General features: G+C 39.8%; 1 protein-coding gene across 13 annotated transcripts in view; it reads left to right on the top strand.

Annotated features, from left to right (window-relative positions):
• The window catches only part of VPS53 (VPS53 subunit of GARP complex), a 140,319-nt gene that overhangs the window by 21,806 nt on the left and 100,062 nt on the right, over window positions 1–18,451 (top strand). For 10 of the 13 annotated variants that reach the window (XR_012059705.1, XM_072939079.1, XM_072939078.1 and 7 more), the window contains 2 exons: window positions 2,522–2,571; window positions 4,328–4,394. Coding sequence is in view for 1 of the 13 variants with exons in the window: in XM_006214426.4 (XP_006214488.2) it covers window positions 2,522–2,571; window positions 4,328–4,394 (117 nt within the window). In the remaining 12 variants the exon portion in view is untranslated. Of the gene's footprint in view, window positions 1–2,521; window positions 2,572–4,327; window positions 4,395–8,357; window positions 8,414–10,449; window positions 10,642–18,451 lie in introns of those variants that run through there. The other 3 variants (XM_072939080.1, XM_072939073.1, XM_072939081.1) reach the window with 2 other exon arrangements.

Genomic DNA, 18,451 nt, shown 5'->3' with positions numbered 1-18,451 from the left:
GAGTATTAAATTTAAGAAATGGTTACTGTACCACCAAAAATCAACATTGATTGATGTGGAATCACCTCCTGGTTATATTAAGTGAAAAAAGGACAGTGTGCTTTTGATACAGAAGGGCATGCTTTTAATACCCAGACAGTCTCCTTGAAGGTGCAACAGAAACGGCTCAGAGCCATCGCCTCTGGGGAGCAGACTGAGGGGGTGGGCAGGACAGAGGGAGAGGAAGCCTTATTTTTCACTATTTACCTTTAACTTTGAATTTTTAGTCATGTATATATCTTACCAATTTTAAATAGATTACAATTTTAAATTTTTGATATAATGTCCCATTTTTAGAAAAAATGTGAGAATACAAAGAATTCATGGATACTCTTCAGCCAGTTTCCCCAAATGTTAATTTTTTTAATAGTTTTTTCTTATACCAAACCCCCCTCCCTTTTTCTTAAGAATGGGTTCCAGCAGATATAGGCAAGGCAGGAACTGGTATGTCCATTTTGCACTGGAGCAAATAGACACTCAGAGAGGTTCAACAGCTTGCCCGCTGGTCTGTCAGCAAGTCGACAGTGGCAGAGCTGTGCCAAACCCAGGTCCTCCGACAGCTCAGCTCCTGTTTCCACCCAGTCTGGTTTTGAAATGATAGACGTGGCAGTGGATTCCCGGGTCAAAATAACTTCTCTTTACTGAGAGTCATCTTTACCTTTTCTTGGCTTTCTGAAAATTCTGAGTCATCTTTGGCTCTGTCAGGACAGTAGACGAGATGTGAATGGCTCCCTCTAACATCTCAGACACTTGTGACCTGGTTCTCTCTTAATTTTTTTCCCCCCAAAGAAAACATTTTAGTCTATAATATTAAGATAGTTGTTTTAGTTCATTGCTTTTTAAATTTTTATTTCGTTTATTGATGTAATGTTGGTTTAAAACATGTGAGTTTCATGTGTGCAACATTATTTTTCCTGCTTCTCTGTGTCCTTTGCATGCTCACCACCACATTTAGTTTCTCTATATAGTTCATCCCCTTTACTTATTTCGTCCCCCTCCTGCTCCCTCTGGTAACTACAACTCTGTTCTCTGTATCTATGTATGCATTTTTGTTTGGCTTGTTCATTTATTTTGGCTTTTTGTTTGTTTATTTTTTTATGTTTTACATATGACTGAAATCATGTGGTATTTATGTTTCTCCTTCTGGCTTATTTCACTTAGCACAATACCCTCAAGTTTCATCCATGTTGTCGCAAATGGCAAGATTTCCTCTTGTTTTATGTGACCTGGTTCTCTTACCAGACCTGCCCCTGGCAGGCTCCTGGCCTCTTCCTGCCAGCAAAAGTTGCCAGTAACAATTTATAAGCACAATCCCTGCATCACCCCCAATTCTTTCTGAGATAAAAGATCTATTGAGGGAGAGGGAAAGAGGACTTACAAAATTGTATTTTGAAAACTTTAGTTAAAATGGTGCTATAAAATTGTACCATCTCTATTCCAGTAGGGGGCACCCTTTCCTCACTTTTCTGCTCTCTAAATTGGTTAATAGACTGTTTTTACTGTTGTCTTAAAAATGGAAATAACTTTATCATAATTGCAATGCATTGTCAATATAAAGCAATTAGAAAATTCTCATAGACAAAAAAGAAAAACTTAAAATCTCTCCTTTTCATAGATTACAACTACTGCTGCTGATTTCATAGGTGCCAGCTGCTGGTCTAGACTCCAGCTGCTAGTGTTGTATCCTTTCAAACTTTTTTCTAATGGATCTGGACACTTAAAAAAAAGATTTATTTGTTTATTGATGTTTAACATAATGTAGAAGAGTACACAGATCTTACGTGTATAACTTGATGAATTTTCACTGAATGAATGCAGCCGTGTCACCACCACCCAGACCAAGAAATAAAACATTCAAAAAACCTCTTCTCATAGCCCCTTCTTGACTCTCATAGTCACTACCCACCCTCAAAGTTAACCCTTACCCTGCCTTCTAACACGAGAATAGTTTCACTCACTTTTGAACTGTATAAATGCTGTCGTGCAGTATACGCTCGTGTCTGGTTTGCGTATGTGTTCAACATTAGTAAGATGGATCCATTTTGTTGTGTCTTGTAATCATTTATTCATTTTTGTCTCTTGAGTATTTTGTCATTTGAATTTGTCACAATCCTATATACTAGGAGTCAGCAAATTTCCTGTAAAGGGCCAGATACTAATTTTAGGCTTTGTGGGTTATTCAGTCTCTGTTGAAACTACTCAACTCTGTCTCTGTAGCTCAAAGGTATTGTAGATAATATGTAAATGAATGAGTATGGCTGTTTTCCAATAAAACTTTATTTACAAAAAATAGATTTCCAGCTGGATTTTGCAGTAGTTGCCCACTACTGCTATACTTTTTTTTTAAAGTAAAAGTTGTATCACACTGTATGAATAATTTTTTTGAGATATCATGAATAGTTGTTACAGCTCATCATTCCCCTGTGGAAGAGGAATTCCAAGAAGTGAAATAATAACTGACTCTTTTTCTTCTTTATTGTAGTCTCTGGCAAACATCGATGAAGTTGTGAACAAAATTAGACTGAAAATAGGGTAAGTATAGCACCATGTGATTATTAATAATTAATGAAAATATGCTCATCGTTTAGTTAATCACATTCTGGATCACACATCTATGAGAACACTGGAATCTCAAGTTTGCCAGAGATGGAATTTTTTTTTAAATAAAATAGTTCTTTTATCTGGGTTTCCTGAGCTTTGTGGTAAAGAACTCGATTCTTTGATCAATCTTCAATTATCTATAAAAGAAGGAAGGAATCTGTAACAGACTATTCAAAACAGTTGATTATGGAGGGAAGCAAAATTATTTCTGCTGTATTTTTAATGGCTTCATTTCCCTAGCAGAGTTACTTTCTTTTTGGAGGGGGGTGGTATTCCCAATGCTTAGATAGGAAGATGGGCTTATATGTGTATTCCTTGGCCACATATCAGCTAACAGTGTGATCAGATCTGCTGGTTGGCATGAGTGGTGTCTCAGAATTAAACATGGTGATTAATTTAGGATGTCTAGGATGGCATCAAATGTCTTTCCTGCCAAATAGCCTCATTCTGGTTTATCCATGTCTAAATTCCCAGTTTTGACACATGGTGGATACATAGTCAAAGTTTATTCATTGTAATTATTATTATAATGGTTGATACCATTTCTTTAAATATAGTTTTTTTAGGTTTTTTTTCCTTTTTTAGTTTTATTAGGTAGAATTATTACAGTTCGACTGCACATACACATTATATTGCTTACAAATAAACATATACAGTATATGTATATATATTTATATTTATTTGTGTGTGTGTATATATATATTTTTTTTTTTGATGAACAGAAGCCTTCAGTTTGAATTCAGGAGATGATTTCTTTTTTTTCCCTGAAAACCTTTGAGTTTCTAGGTGAAGATCTCTGCCATTAATATTTTGTTCAGTTGGATGCCTTAAGAAGTGCAAAGACGCCTGTTTGTTGTTTTGGTGGACTTTGCACAGAGAATGAAAATTCCCTGATGATCTATAAGTCAGTTGCGAGCCAGTTATTTTCAGCTTTCTCCCACCATACCTTTAATGAATTCTTCAAATGAAAAATGAAATTTTCATTTCATTTCAGAGGATTAACTAGGATGCATATAAAGTCCTACCTTTGTGCTGACTGTAAAGTTATCTTTTGAAAAGAATGAAAGTGGTATTAACAAAGGCAATTATATAGATATACACTCAAAAAAAAATTGACTCATGTGAGTTTCTCTGGTTGAGATGCCATTAAATGATCCCTGTTAAGCTGCAGGAGAAAGGAATCGGAGGCCACAGATCTGTCTCCTACACAGATTGCACCATCAGGAGGCGAAGCACCAATTTCATGTGTCACCAGGCTCCTCATCCCTTTTAAGTTTCCTGAGGAAGTTACTGAGGAAGGATTTTGTGTGAGATAATTTTAATTCTCTGGCTTGTTCCCATAAAGTTTCAGCAACTTTGTCATTTCTGGTTTGCTCCATGAAAAATACTAAAAGTTATATTGGCCCTTTTGAACAGCTCTGACCATTAAGTGAAAATAGCCTTTAAAAAAAAAAAAAGGTGACTCATTAGCCTGTGCTGGGCTTGGCTTCCTGTACCACTGTTGCTGCCTCCTCGCTGGGGTCCAGGGTCTCAGTCTTTCTTCTGTCATTCAAACTGGTTTGATATTTTTCTGAGCAAGTAGCTGCAATCTGCAGAAGTTGGTGGATAAGTTACTAACTTTTTTTCTTTTAGCCAACCTAGGATCGAGATTATTTTAATGATCTGCGTCTTTTAATGTTTTTGCTAGGAGACTGGATGACAATATTCGAACTGTCGTAAGAGGTCAGACAAATGTGGGGCAGGATGGCAGGCAGGTAAGTGACTTACTCCTCCATGTTTACTATATCCCGTGATTTCTTCAGGGTCCCACAACCAAGGGGCCAAAATGTTCATCTGCCTGCTTACAGAGCACTTTCATACTGATCTGCCCCATACACAGCAGAAAACTGGCATGACTTATCTCGCTGGTAGCAGGATGGGCCACCCACACCAGCCATGAACTGTCACCCAGCGTCCCTGGGAGCAAAAACATGTATTGTAACATAGCTCACCCAGGGCCAGGGTGAAGTGCACACAGAAATGAGAAAACCGAAGTTTCCTTGTCTTTCTTCTTAGTGTCAGACGTCTCTGTGCCCTCCTTTATTTTGTGTAACTCTTGCTAAACCAGTTCGCTGCTTTCATTTATCAGCTAAATTGTTGGGATTTCAGTAGTATTTTTGTTGCTGCAAAGACAGCTGTAACCTGTGTATCTAAAGACACAATCAACAGTAAAATGGCAACAGAATAGGAGAAAAATTTGCAGATCGTATATCTGGTAAGGGTTTAATATGCAGAAAATATGAAGAACGCCTAAAATTCAACAACAAAAAGGCAAACAACCTGGTTAAAAAAGTGAGCAAAGGACTTACATAGACATTTCTCCAAAGAAGATATATATGAATGGCCAATAAACGCATGAAAAGATGTTCAGTATCACTGATCATTAGGAAAGTGCAAATCAAAAACCACCTCACACCCATTAGGATGACTGCTGTTAAAAAACAAACAAGCATAAAGAAATGGAAACGCTTGTGCACTGTTGGTGGGAATGTAAAACAGCACGGTTGCTGTGTAAAACAGTGTAGTGGTTCCTCAAAAAATTGAAAAACAGAATGAGCATGAAATCCAGCAATTCTGCTTCTGGGACTGTACCCAAGAGAATTGAAAGCAGGGTCTTGAAGTGTTATCTGCACCCCCATGTTCATAGCAGCACTATTCACAATAGCCAAAACATGGAGGCGACCCAAGTGTCCATTGACAGTGAATGGATAAGCAAAATGTGCTCTATATATACAGTGGAATATTACTCAGCCTTAAAAAGGAAGGAAATTCTGCATTATGCTGCATCACGGATGAACCTTGAGGACATTATGCTAAATGAAATAGTCCAGGCACACACAAAAAACCCAAATACCAGATGATTCCACTTATACGAGATACTTAGAGTAGTGAAAATCATAAAGACAAAGTATGACGGTAGTTGGCCAGGGGCTGAGGGAGAATGGGTTACTGTTGGAAGGTATAGTGATTCAGTTTTACAAGGTAAGAAAAATTAATAAGGGGGTAGATGGTGGTGATGGTTGCACAATGGTGTCAGTGAAACTGTACAATAAAAAATGGCTAAGGTGGTAAATTTTATGTTGTGTGCATTTTACCTTAACATTTTTTTTTAAAAAGCAAGATGGTGGGGGAGGGTATAGCTCAAGGGGTAGAGTGTATGCTTTGCATGCATAAGGCCCTAGATTCCATCCCCAGTACCTCCTCCAAAAACAAACAAACCTAGTTACCTCCCCTCTGCCCCTGCAAAATGAAAAATAATTCAATAATACAATAATAAATAAAATATTAAAAAAATAAAAATAAAAAATAAAAAAAGCAAGATGGAAATGAAGTTGATATATTGCCCCAAAAAAAGATAATAGTAGCTCAATACAGCTATAATTCTTCATACCTAGTTTTGTCACCAAGCAGGTAACTGTAGATTGATTCCAAAGTTTTTTAGTTCATTTTGGGTCTGGCTAAGAAGGGCTGTTGGAAGGGAATGAAGGGAGAAGTATATGGGGAAGAGGTATTCTCCAGTAATTGAGGGGCTGGATGTTATCTGTTTACCATGTTCCTTTTCATTTGGATTCTAGTCTTCTGTTTCAGCATTGTGTTTCAGGGGGAGGGCATAGCTCAGTGGTGGAGCACATGGTTATCATGCACCAGTCCTGGGCTCAATCCCCAGTCCCCCTGTTAAAAGTAAATAATTAAATAAATCTTAATAAAAAGCATTGTATTTCAGAAGTTACCATCTTAACAGAAATACTGAGTGTGCCTGGTCTAGTCGTCTTCTTAGACAGTGTCCAGTTCACTGCGCTCAATGCTGATTCAGTTAGGTCAGATGTGCGCCTTTCAATTCGGTTGTTTTGTCTTCTTTGACATTTTTTAGTACAGCGAATTTCTTAAAACATTCATTATGCTGCCCAGATTTGGAGAGTACAGCGTGTAATCCTCTGATCACTCCTACTGCTACTTCCTCTAGTAGCTCCCAGCTGTTATGAGTCTCTTTTTCTCTTACATTTTCAGTTTTATCCATCTCTCTGTTTTTCCTACCTTTTATGACTTTCTTTTTCCTCCTACTCATTATCTTCCATTGGCGTGTTTGTAAGTTGTCTGCCTTCCTCCTTGTTGTCATCATCAGTGTTTGTGTAGAGACATATTAGTTTCCTAAAATGGTTCCCATTTCCTGATCCTTGCCTGGTTCTTAGTCCTTATTGCTTTGTCTGTTTAGGTTTCTCCCATGAAGCATCGTTTCTCTGGCAGGTGAAGCCCATGTACTTGGGGCCCTTAGACATGATAGGGTAACAGGGTAGTCTGCCAGCACTCCAGCCTCATGTTGCTCTTTCACTTTCCTACTCTGTCTGGTCATGTCGTCTACCTCTTCAGAAACCCCAGTGGCCTCTGTCTGCCAGCTTAAATCCAAGTCCCTTTGCATGACAGTCAAGGCCTGAGTCTCCCTTTCTGGTTCTGCCCCCTGCTGTGATCCTGCCACCCCAAGAGCCCGGTGCTCCGCCAGCATTCTGGACCTGTGCTTATGTTCTTCTTTCTGCCTAAAATGCTCACTCTCCTCTTTTTCTTCATTTCAAAATCTTGCTCAGCTCAAATACTACTTCTTCTGTGAATTTTTCTACTCAGCTCAACTAGATACACTAAAGGAATGAGAATTTTAGAACCAGAAGGGACTTGGAACTCATCTGGTCCACTCCTCTCATTTTACAGATGAGAAAATTGCTCCCAGCATCCATCAGTTAGATATACAGTCTTTCTGCCCACAAACTCCCACTGCCCTGTGCGCGTGCTTTTCACTTGGCTTCCGTGATCTCTTTTGACTCCCCAGTGTACGCATCTTATCCCATTGAGTAGTGTGTGAGCTCCTTGAGGCAAAAACTGTATCTTCGTCATCTTGGCATATCTCAGAACACACAGTCCACCTGCAATAACATTTTATTCAGGCATATTGAATATTTGGTCTGTGGGAGATTATTTATTAATTATAAATAACTTAAAGCCCTTTACCATAAAACATCATTTTGACCAATGTGTGTGTCCCTTTAAAGTTGTTTAAAGCTTGATTTGTGTATGACTAGTCCCAACTTAACTACCATTTGAAATAATAACACTACTGTTGAGTGTGTTTCTGCCTATATTTAGAACGACTCACTAGAAACCTGGAAACACTTCAGAGTGTCCCAGGTATTTAAAAACCCAAGAATGGGAAAATGAAGTGAATGCTTCATCAGGACTTTCTGTTGGGTCATGCTCTGTAGATAATATATCTTTTAGTTATTTATGTTCTAAGCTCTGGTCACAAACGAGCAATACTGGGGAGTCAGGCCCAGAATTAGACAGCCTGCAGGAATGTCCGCCCTCTCCACCTTCCCATATTAATAAGTTACAGGTTGCTGCAGCAAAGCAGGTCATATTTCAGAGAGCAAGACCACATTTTCAAGAATGTTTAGATAGCATTTCAATCTGTGATGGAATTTTGTATTCGTCTCCTTAGAATCCAGACAGAAAGGAAGCCCAGAAGAAGTAATTGCTTTTCCTGTCATCCCCTCCATCTGTCTTTTCCAACAGTTTGTAATGCAAGCTGAAGTAGAGCCTTTTTTTTCCAGGGAGCTTTTGAGCCCTATCTGTGTCGGCTCCTAGGGGTGGAAGCCTTGCTGTCCGGCCCCAGCTGGCCAGCGTCTTGCTGAAGAGAGACTCTATTTGACTGGCACAGGCTTGGGAGAATGATGGATGTTCCAAAATAGTGAGTTTTATAGGTCAAGAGGCCCCAGGTTCCCCTCTTCCCTGGAATGGAGGGAAAGTTTGCTTTCAGAACTTGTTTCCGAAGCTGGTGAGGAGGAAACACTCAGGAGGAGAGCAGTAATGTGGACAAAAGGAAATTTTCCTTTTAGACATTTTCATCTTGATTATGTGCAGCCAGAACAGATATGCTGTGTAATCTGTGTAAAGAAGGGGAAAGTGTTTCACATTCATGGTGTCTTAAAGGATGTCTGTAACAGCAAAGTTCTTTTGGGGAAGCAGTGTTTCTGACTCGAAAATTATTTGTGGGCAGGGAGTGATTTAGAAATTGAAGACACAGTGAAGCAGTTTCTTTCGTTTCTTGAAAGTCCTGGAATACCAGCTCCCTGGTTAGCGCTCTGTTGCACATTACAGAGAGCCTTCAGTGTTGACCACCTCCTCCATGGGCAGACTTGAAGTGGTCCAGTCTGTGACCTCTTCTAACCAGACTGTGAAGCTCATACGAAGTTAATACAGCACAGAATTCTCCCCCATTTTTATCTGTTGAAGTCATCAGGCATAAGCTGTAGTTAAATGCCCACATGTTTGAAACTTTGTGGGGAAGATGAGTCAATTCAGGAAGTACATGAACTGATACGCTACGAAACTTAGCCTCCCAAGAATTAAAATGGACTGTTGAAGGCAGGTAGAGAGAGGTAAATAGAGGAGTGGGTTAGAAGAGGAAAAAGTTGGCGTGTGAGATTGCAAGAGTGGCCACACCTCGACCACATCCTGGTGAGCCCACCGAGAATCGCGGGGAGGATCAGTTACTGGGCTTCCTTCCGTCTCTTGAGTGGAGCTTGGCTCCGATGTAACTGCCACATCAGAGCTGGACTAAGGTTTGGAAGGGGATGGAAATTATTAGTGCTATCTTCAGCTCTGCCCACCAAAACTTAGATTTGGAAGAAGCTTTAGATACTTGTGGAACAGCCTGCCACCCAGTTCGGGAAGCATTTCTGTGACATCTCTGACAATCCATTATCCTGCTTCTGCTTGGATGCTTGTGGCAGTGGGGGAACTCACTACTCTGCTGTGCCACAGGACCATCTGCTCTAGTTTTGTGCAGCTTTAATTATAAGAAACTTCTTTCTTACACTGAACTGAAATAGTAAAAGAGACCTCATTGTAACTTCTCGTAGATCTTAGTTCTGCCAGCTGGGCAGGTAAAGCCTAACCCCTTTTCCTTGTGGTAGCTTCTAAAATTAAAAGTGGGTATTCTGTTCCTTTCCCAGTGTTCCTTTCCCTAGGCTAGCCATTCTTAGTTTCTTCAGCTGTATGATACGATTTCCAGACACTTTATCATCCTGGTTGCCAGCACACCTCCTGGCAAGAAGTAGACATGCTGTGTGAACACACAGTGGGACAGTTTCTCTCCTTGTTCTGGACAGGGCTTGCTAACTTGGAAACTGGGAGTTCAGGAGTCTGTCTGTCAACAGCCAGAAATTAATTGTAAATTTTTGTACGGATAGACGTGTGTCTGGAGAGAAGACGCCATGATTTTTTTTTATGTTCTCTGACAAGTCTGCGACTCTTCAGAAGTTAAGGGCCACTGATCTGGACGCTGTTCTCCCCTTACCATGGATTGGGTGAAGTTTTTGGCAGCTGTTGGCCTCTGTTAAGCTAGCAGTTAGCTGAAACACCCAGGTCAAGAGATGCAGACAGATGCCCACAGAGCTAAGGAGGTAGCCAGTCCAGCCTGGTCTGTGTGACTCCATTGGGGGAGTGGACCCCTGTCTAAGGGGGACAGCAGCGACTCATTCCTAAGCAACTGCTGTCATTTCTGAACGCAGACATGGCATTGCCAGAGCTGTCAGTTTTTTAAGAGCAGCCGGAAATCCGGATTTTTATGAGACTCTCCCAATTTTTAAACGTTGGCTTAGTGTCTTTCACAAATACTGCAAAGGCCAAACAAAATATGTTTGTGAGCCAACAGTTCGCAATATCTGCAATATTTTTTCATCCAAACTGCTTTTAAGCCCTTCCCTTTTCTGTTTGTTTAAGGGAGTCTTTGAACTCAAATGCCAGACTTGATGTGTCTCCCCCGGATTCACCTTGCCAGCACTGCTGGGTTGTCCCAGGCTGCTGAGACCCTTCGGGATCCAGATGACCTTCATGTATCATGAGCAGATCTGCCAGACATGCTGCTTTCTACGTCTTCATTCATGTTGCTGATGAAAAAGTTGACCAGGCCAGGTTCAGAGCCATGTGGCATTCTGTTCTAGACTGTTCATTCTTCTCTTTCTTATCCTCATTTTAGTACCAGGCTCCAGGCTCAGGGGACAAAGGATTTTTCTCCTGCCCTCAGTATCTTTCCAGGGCTATGTTTCTTAATTTTTCCATGTCTTCGTTTCCCTCAGAAAGGGAGGTTCATCATATTTGCCTCCTTCTCTTTACATGGAGACATCATGATAAAGATTTATTAACTAAGTCAGCAAAGCAGGTTACCTTCCAGGGAGAAAGCGTTCCTTGTTTTTCACCCTCAAAACCAGCACATCATCTAACTGAGGCCTTAGAGCAAAAGTAATTGTGCTCTCTGGGGCCCTGAGCAAGGTAGGCGGTGGGCCTCACAGTACAGCCCAGACATTCATCATGTGGGATCATGAATTTACTGTTGTCCACTCTCTGGCAGGATGGCTCAACTTCTTCCCCTCCGTCATTTCAGATATAGCCTTTCTCTCATCCTCTCTTTGGGAGGAATATGAAGCCTTTTGATGGAAGACAGTAAATGGCAGTTAGTAGTAAAGGGACCATAAATAGTTTGGGGTAGAGGGGAGGCAACTGTCACTTGCTTCATCCTACTGAAACATACTAAATCTAAAGCAATTGACCCTTTAGGCTCAGATTTTCCCATTAGTGTCTGAGAAAGGTTAGGCATTTTTTGGTTTCTTTTTAATAGTTTTGAATTATATTTTTCAGTCTGTCTGCAGATAACACAAAAACTTGAGAAATTGCTAAGGTGTGAGAATGACCTGGAAGTGCAGAAAGCCCTGAGACTCTGGGGCGGTGCTCCATTCGGGTGGTAGTTCAGTCTCTTGCAGGGGAACAGGGTCCCTGGTTTTGATTGGGGCACTCCGCCATCCCTCAACCTGGATTTCTTACATCTGGTACAGAGGTCAGGGTTGGCTTGCCTTTCTTTATTTGGCAAGTTGCATCCAGGTGGATGTTCAGTTTTGCCTACTTCTCGAGCTGTTGATGATAGTTACGGCACAGGATCACAGAGAAGTTTCATTATTTAGCACTGTAGGGACTGAGTTCAGTCTTGTCACCATATTTCACCTTGTTTATTGCACATTAGCCTTTATAGTGATTCTGGGCATGTCTCCTGCATCTTGGAATCTTTTGCCACTTGTCCTCTAAGATGTCTCATTTTTAGACAACCTGTAAGGAATCCAAACAGCTATCTTCTCTCTCCTCTCTGTACAGGACTGAGCGTTTTATTTGTATTCTCTAAAGATTGGAGGAATTAGACACTGTCCCTAATGTAACATTAGATGGCAGCCTGGTCAAATGAAAACACCTGAGCTTTGAATTTAAGTTTTGGCTTATGCCACTCTCAATCTGTGTGATCTAAGACAAGTTATTTAACTTCTCTGAGCCTCAGTTTCTTCATCTGTGACATGGAGATGAAAATACCTACTTCAGGGTGGTGGGGATCAGAGTTAACTATTTAAGAACATTGAGCACAGTGTCAGGCACAGCTTAAATGGCAATAACGCTGCTGCTGATTACGATGTAACCCATTGGAATATCCATGTTCCTCATCTTAGGCATCCAGGCATTTCTCAGCTTCCTGTGGCTTTTCCGTCAGCTCCCCTCCTTTCCATCCCTCCTGCCCTGCTTTAGAGCACCTATAAGTTAGTTTCCTTGCCCTGGAAGCCTCCTTACTGTCCCCCAGTGTGCTGTTCTCCGTGAATGAGCATTGCAGCACAGCTTGCCCGTGGTCCAGAATTGTTGCTTCAGAGGTGGTGAAAGGCTCTGTTCTCTTGTCCTGTCCTTAGGACCCACATCAGAAATTTGCCAGAACTACCCCTCACTCAGAGGTTTAAGGCCTTTGAGAGGTGGGTTCGAGCAAGGGTGAGGGTTATCAGGGCTTCATGCCTTTCCTGCAGTGCCCGTCAGTCCCTGCCTCCACATCTGTGTCACTAAGGGAGTCTCCTTCTGGTCTCCCCCTCTGTCTGCAGGTTTTCTCACAAGCACCCAGTAGAGGCCTTGGGAAGGAGCCTGAGAGGGATGCAAACTGTCAAGTGCACAGTTCCCAGAGGTTCTCTGCTGTTGCACCAGCCCCACGTTTGGCACCTAGCAATTTAAAAAAACCATTGAGTCCTTCCTGTCTACTTGAATAACATCCCCATCTTCCTCTGAGGCTCTGCTGCACATGGGACAATCCTCAGGTGTCCTCGTCTCTTCTTGGATTTCAAGATACTTGGTTGCCTTCATCTCTCTGATGAGTTCAAGAAAAGTGATTTTCCTGTTAATTTTTTCCTCATGGTTAATGTAAGAGCAACACTCCAACTTTCTGCATCCCAGGCAAAGCACAACCGACCAGTGGGTTTTAATGTAGCATAGCATCAGAAGTTCATTAATAAGATTTCAGAGTCCGCATTGTACTCAATCTTTTAGAATTGACCACTTTTTCTCTAAAAACTTAAAATAGAACTACCATACGATCCAGCAGTTCCACTCCTGGGTGTATACCTGAAGAAAAAGAAAACACTAATTTGAATACATATACCTCAGTGTGCATAGCAGCACTATTTATGATAGCCAAGGTGTGAAAGCAACCTAAGGTATCCATCAACACACACACACACACACACACACACACACAGACACACACACGCATGCGCACGCGCATTCAATGGCATACTACTCAGCTATAAAAAAGAATGAAATTTTGCCATTTGCAACAATACTGATGGACCTAGAGGGTATTATGCTTAGCGAAATAAGTCAGACAGAAAAAGACAAATACTGTATATTATCACTTGTATGTGGAATCTAAAAAATAAGCAAATGAATATGACAAAACGGAAACAGGCTCACAGATACAGTGGTTAACAGTGGGCAGAGGGAAGGGGGAGGGGCAGGATGGGGGAGCGGATTATGAGGTACAAACTACTATCTACAAAACAAACAAGCTCCAAGGGTTTATTATACAGTGCAGGTAATGTAGCCAATATTTTATAATAACTTTAAATGGAGTATAATCTAAAACTTTTGAATCACTATGTTGTATACCTGAAACTAATATAATATTGTAAATCAAAAAAATACTGTAAATCAACTATACTTCAGTTTAAAAAAATTTTTTAAAGAATCTACCACTTTTCAAGTTTTGATGTAGTTTAAAAAAGGATTGTCAAGTACCTGAAAAGGGTATCGAAATATTTCTTTCTTTTTAAACTACAAATCTGATGTGAAGCCAGGTTTTCATCATATTTTTTAACTAAAACATCAGTGGATTCAATACAGAAGCATATATGAGAATCCACCTGGTGTCTGTTAAAGCAGACACCAAAGATATTTATGAAGGCACAGAAATGGTGTTGCTCTTCTCAAGAAATTTGGGGGAAATATTATTATTTTTCATAAAAATGTGTTATTTATATTGATGTCTAGTAGATATATTATTGTTATTTTTAAATGGATTAATAGATCAATTTTTTTTAAGTTTCTCAGTTTTCATTTCCAGTATGGTATGTACCAATAGGTATAACTCACATAAAATCTCTTTGGGACCCTCAGTAATTTCCAAGAGTATAAAGGGATCCTGAGATAAAAATTTTTCTAGGGGAGAGTACAGCTCAGTGGTAGAGTGTGCTTAGCATGCACAAGGTCCTGGGTTCAATCCCCAGTACCTCCATTAAAAAAATAATAATAAATAAACCTAATTACCCCCCCAATGGAATAGTATTTTTTTTAAGCTTAAAATTTCTTTTCTAAATGCCCTTTCTGAATAATATTTCATGTTAAGTAAGTAGGAACGGCAGGCTGTTCTTGATTTTAATAACAATGGCTCCAGTTAGTCTATTATTCATTCACTTGTACAGAAAGTCAATGCTTTCTCTGTTCTGAGCTCTATCCTAGGCATTGGGGATAATGCAGTGAGCAAAGCAAAAAGCCTTCTGTTCTAGAGCTGACACGAAGCGTGACATTCTCTTATTTCCAAATTCTCTATTAAAGACTTATCCTCATGACCTTGGTTCACTAAGCCTGTTTGCCAGAAAAAAGATAATGAATTTTATCATAAGCCTTTGCATCTTCTACTGTATGAACATATGATTTTTCAATTTTGGTGATTAGTTTTGTTTTATTTTGTTTTGAATATTAACTCCCCTTAAATACCTACTGGGTCATTGTGTATTGTCCTTTTAATATATTGCTGAATTCTGGTATTTTTACTTGGAATTTTCCATTCATGCTCAAGAATTTCATTCCTATTTCACAACAGAATAATATTCCATTATATGTGCCACACTTTGTCCATTCATGTGTTCATGGACACATGAACAGTGCTATAACAAATACTGACAAATATCTATTTGAGTCTCTGCTTTCAGTTCCTTTCAGTATATAGCTCAGTGTGGAATTACTGGATCATACGGTAATTTTTAATCATTTCAACATTTAATCTCTTTGGAAACATTTTTTCCATATTGTTCTGAACTTTAATATTTTTTTATTCCAGATAAGCATACATTCCTATTTTGTCTTCATTTAACCTATACAGATGATGTATTTCAGATTAGCTATAGTCTTAAGTTTTTGTGTTCACTACCTAATAATAATGATGCTGCCCTCTCCAAAGAAGAAAACCCCTGTGATGATTTCTTCTGGTTAGCATGTCCAGCAATTGGGCTATTTCCTTCCTGGCCTTAGAAACACATCAAGTCCCCACTTGTGTGCAACATGATTATTGAAAATGGTTTTAGGAAAATAGTATTGCCAAAAAGGAACACTGAAGTTTATTCTTCTGAGCCATCTCCATATAAGTTGGCATTCTTCAGGAGCCAAGAAAAAAGGTCAAGCATAACTTTTGCCATCTGTTTGTTTCTACGTTAAGGGCAGTCACAAGTTTAAATGCGCGCCTCAGCATCTAAAGAGGAAGATGCAATTCATCACAACTGAAACTGCTCTGGCTGTTACCCAGCTTCCTCTGGCTTTTGACTGCTCGTAGTTAGTGGTGGAAGGAAAATTCCATCCTTAGTTTGAGGTTGCACAGTAGAAAAATTGCAGTATCACTGCTGACAGGGCAAAGCTTTCTGGGTTTTAGATTCTTGACACAAGAAATCATTCAGGTGTGTTTGAACAGTGGATAAGAATTTGAAACTCTGTCCTTGTGTTAGAACTTGACCTCCTTTTTCCTCTCCCCTCTTTCATCCATGGAAATACAGAATTAAGAGCAGCATGAATTCAGTGCTGTGATGGTTCTGTCAACATTTCCATTCATAAATCCCTATTTTCAGGAGTCTGTAATGTAGCTATTAAATTTCTTTTGCTCTAATGTGGACGCCGAGGTTTCCTCTGGAAGGAGATTAATTTTGCAAAACCGCAGATAATGCCTTTTTGGTCTGTCTCAATCTGCTGTTCTATACTCATCCAGATTAAAGCTCTAAAATATACAAGACACTTATCGTCATTCATATAGCATTGGATCCCGTGCTGGGATTGCTGATTTTTGTGGACTCTGAACAGATGCTGTGTTCACCTCTAGGGGTTGTATGTGGTACCTAGAATATGCATGTTAGGTTAACCACATGAGTGCTACTCTCATAATGGCCCCCAACTAGAAGGGGAACGTTTCTTCTAGAGATAAACTTACTGACAGGTAAATCTGATGATCCAAGTACCATCTTTTGTAAAACAAAAGAGATGAATTGAGGGGTCTTTATCCCATCTCTGACCTGATTAGTCACACCTGTTTTCTTGTCATATTTCTGAACTTTTCTCGTTCTCAGTCACATGAGAGCAGTAGGGACAGATAGCCAACTATGATTCACACAGTAATATCATTTATGCTAAGCCAAGTGCTATATTACTTTTTTTTCATCGACTACTTGGAAATTATGATCTGTAGAGATTTTGGTGACTGGATTAGCATCTTGTGGTCAGGTTCCAGTACCTTCGTCAGCTCTGTAGTTATCCAGATCTCTAAAATGAAAAACATACTTCAGAAGACTAATGCCTTTCTTGATGAGTCACTGTAAGCAAAGACACATTTTGAGTTGTATGGCAGAAGGTATCTTTTGGGTTATTTGTCTTTATTTATAATGCTAATGTTTTATTACAGTTACAAGTATGCTTATCTTTCATTCTGCAAAATATTGTTGCATAGATCACTTCATCCTCACAAAAATGTGAATTAGATATAGATGTCATTCTCCCCATTTTATAGATGAAGAAACAGGCTCTGATAGGTTCTATGACATGCTCAAAATCATACCCAGTGAGTTAATCATGGGTCCAGATTTTCAGATCTGTCCGCACTTGTGTGTACCAAATTCTCTTCTTAAACAGTGACAAACTGTAAAAACACATTTGGGAGCCTTTTTTTTTTTTCTTTTTTTCCTCACTGTGGAATCTGAAAAGTTAACTGGTTCACAAGGGAATCCAAGTACTGATGATAACTGTGGCCTCATTAACCAGCTGAGCCCCTCATTAACCAGCTAGCGGAGATGAAACTGGACTGAGGGAAGGAGAAAACTGTGTGTTCACTGTACACCTGTGGTCCTGAACGCCCAGGAAGCAGTCCTGAAGAAGAGTGCAACAGGGAGGGAAAGTCACTCAGATGAAACCCCAAGGCAGGCCATAGCCTAAAGGGCTTTGGTACATAAGTTTCCTCTTAAAACCAACTGAAGGAACATCCTGTTATCAACCCCAAGTGAAGACTTGAATGAGGACCTGTGATATAGATGACTGTTACTAAGTAACTACATTTAGAAGTAATTGTAAGATGCATAAGGTTCTGGGTTCAATCCCCAGTACCTCCATTAAATATCAGTCAGTCAATCGGTCAATCTAATTATCCCAAAAAATTTCTCCAAAAAAATTTTTTTTAATTTTAAGAAAAAGAAACGGGTGGGGAGGGCATAGCTCAGTGGTAAGAGTGTATGCTTAGCATGCATGAGGTCCTGGGTTCAACCCCCAATACCTTCATTTAAATAAATAAATAAATAAACCTAGTTAGCCCCAAAATTTGAAAAAAATTTTAAGAAAAAGGAAAGAGGGGAGGGAGGGCATAGCTCAGTGGTAGAGAACATGCTTAGCATGCAGGGGGGCCTGGGTTCAACCCCCAATACCTCCATTTAAATAAACAAACAAACAAACAAATAAACCTAACTACCACCCCTTCCAAAAAAAAAAAGAACTAATAGGAAGATATGGGGGATTCAAATTTAGCTTGGCAGCTGAAAAGTCCTGGCTGTGGGAAGTAGTCCTTTGTTAAGCTTGGGTAGATTGTTCCTTTAAATGTGCCCCATTTTCTAAAGTATTGAATTTCTGTCCTTTTATTCAGCAAAAGCAACTGAGACTCTTGCTTTAACCTTTCCTTCTCCAGCTCCATTTGGAGTTGTTGCTTCACACACACTCATCCCAGGGTTCCGCTTCATCAAAGGAAGCCATGCACTAATGCATTCACCACTCCCCACTATTTCAGGGCGAACAGACTTTTAAGTTATGGACAGTAACAGATACAAGCAGGACTTGAAAATGTAAATGTTTCGTCTTGTTTGGGCACCGCTGGAGTTGTGTCCCCGTCCTGTCTTATGATTTTAACTTCTGGCTTGTTTCCTAAAAACAATAAAAATGAACTCTTTGGTTCGTGTTTTCAGTGGTTGTGATTCACAGAAATCATAAATTAAAGTAACTTAGGTGGAACAGAGCATTTTTAACGAGGCGAAAATTACTCCTTTTGCCCTTCACATTCTTTTGGTTCACAAACTTGGAGAGAAATCTGTGCTTTAAATAAAGGCTCTTTATACTCAAGGTTTCTGAATGGACTGTG

Source organism: Vicugna pacos, chromosome 16 (genome assembly GCF_048564905.1).
Source record: "Vicugna pacos chromosome 16, VicPac4, whole genome shotgun sequence".
Classification (NCBI taxonomy): domain Eukaryota; kingdom Metazoa; phylum Chordata; class Mammalia; order Artiodactyla; family Camelidae; genus Vicugna; species Vicugna pacos.
This window is presented reverse-complemented; position numbering and strand designations above follow the sequence as displayed.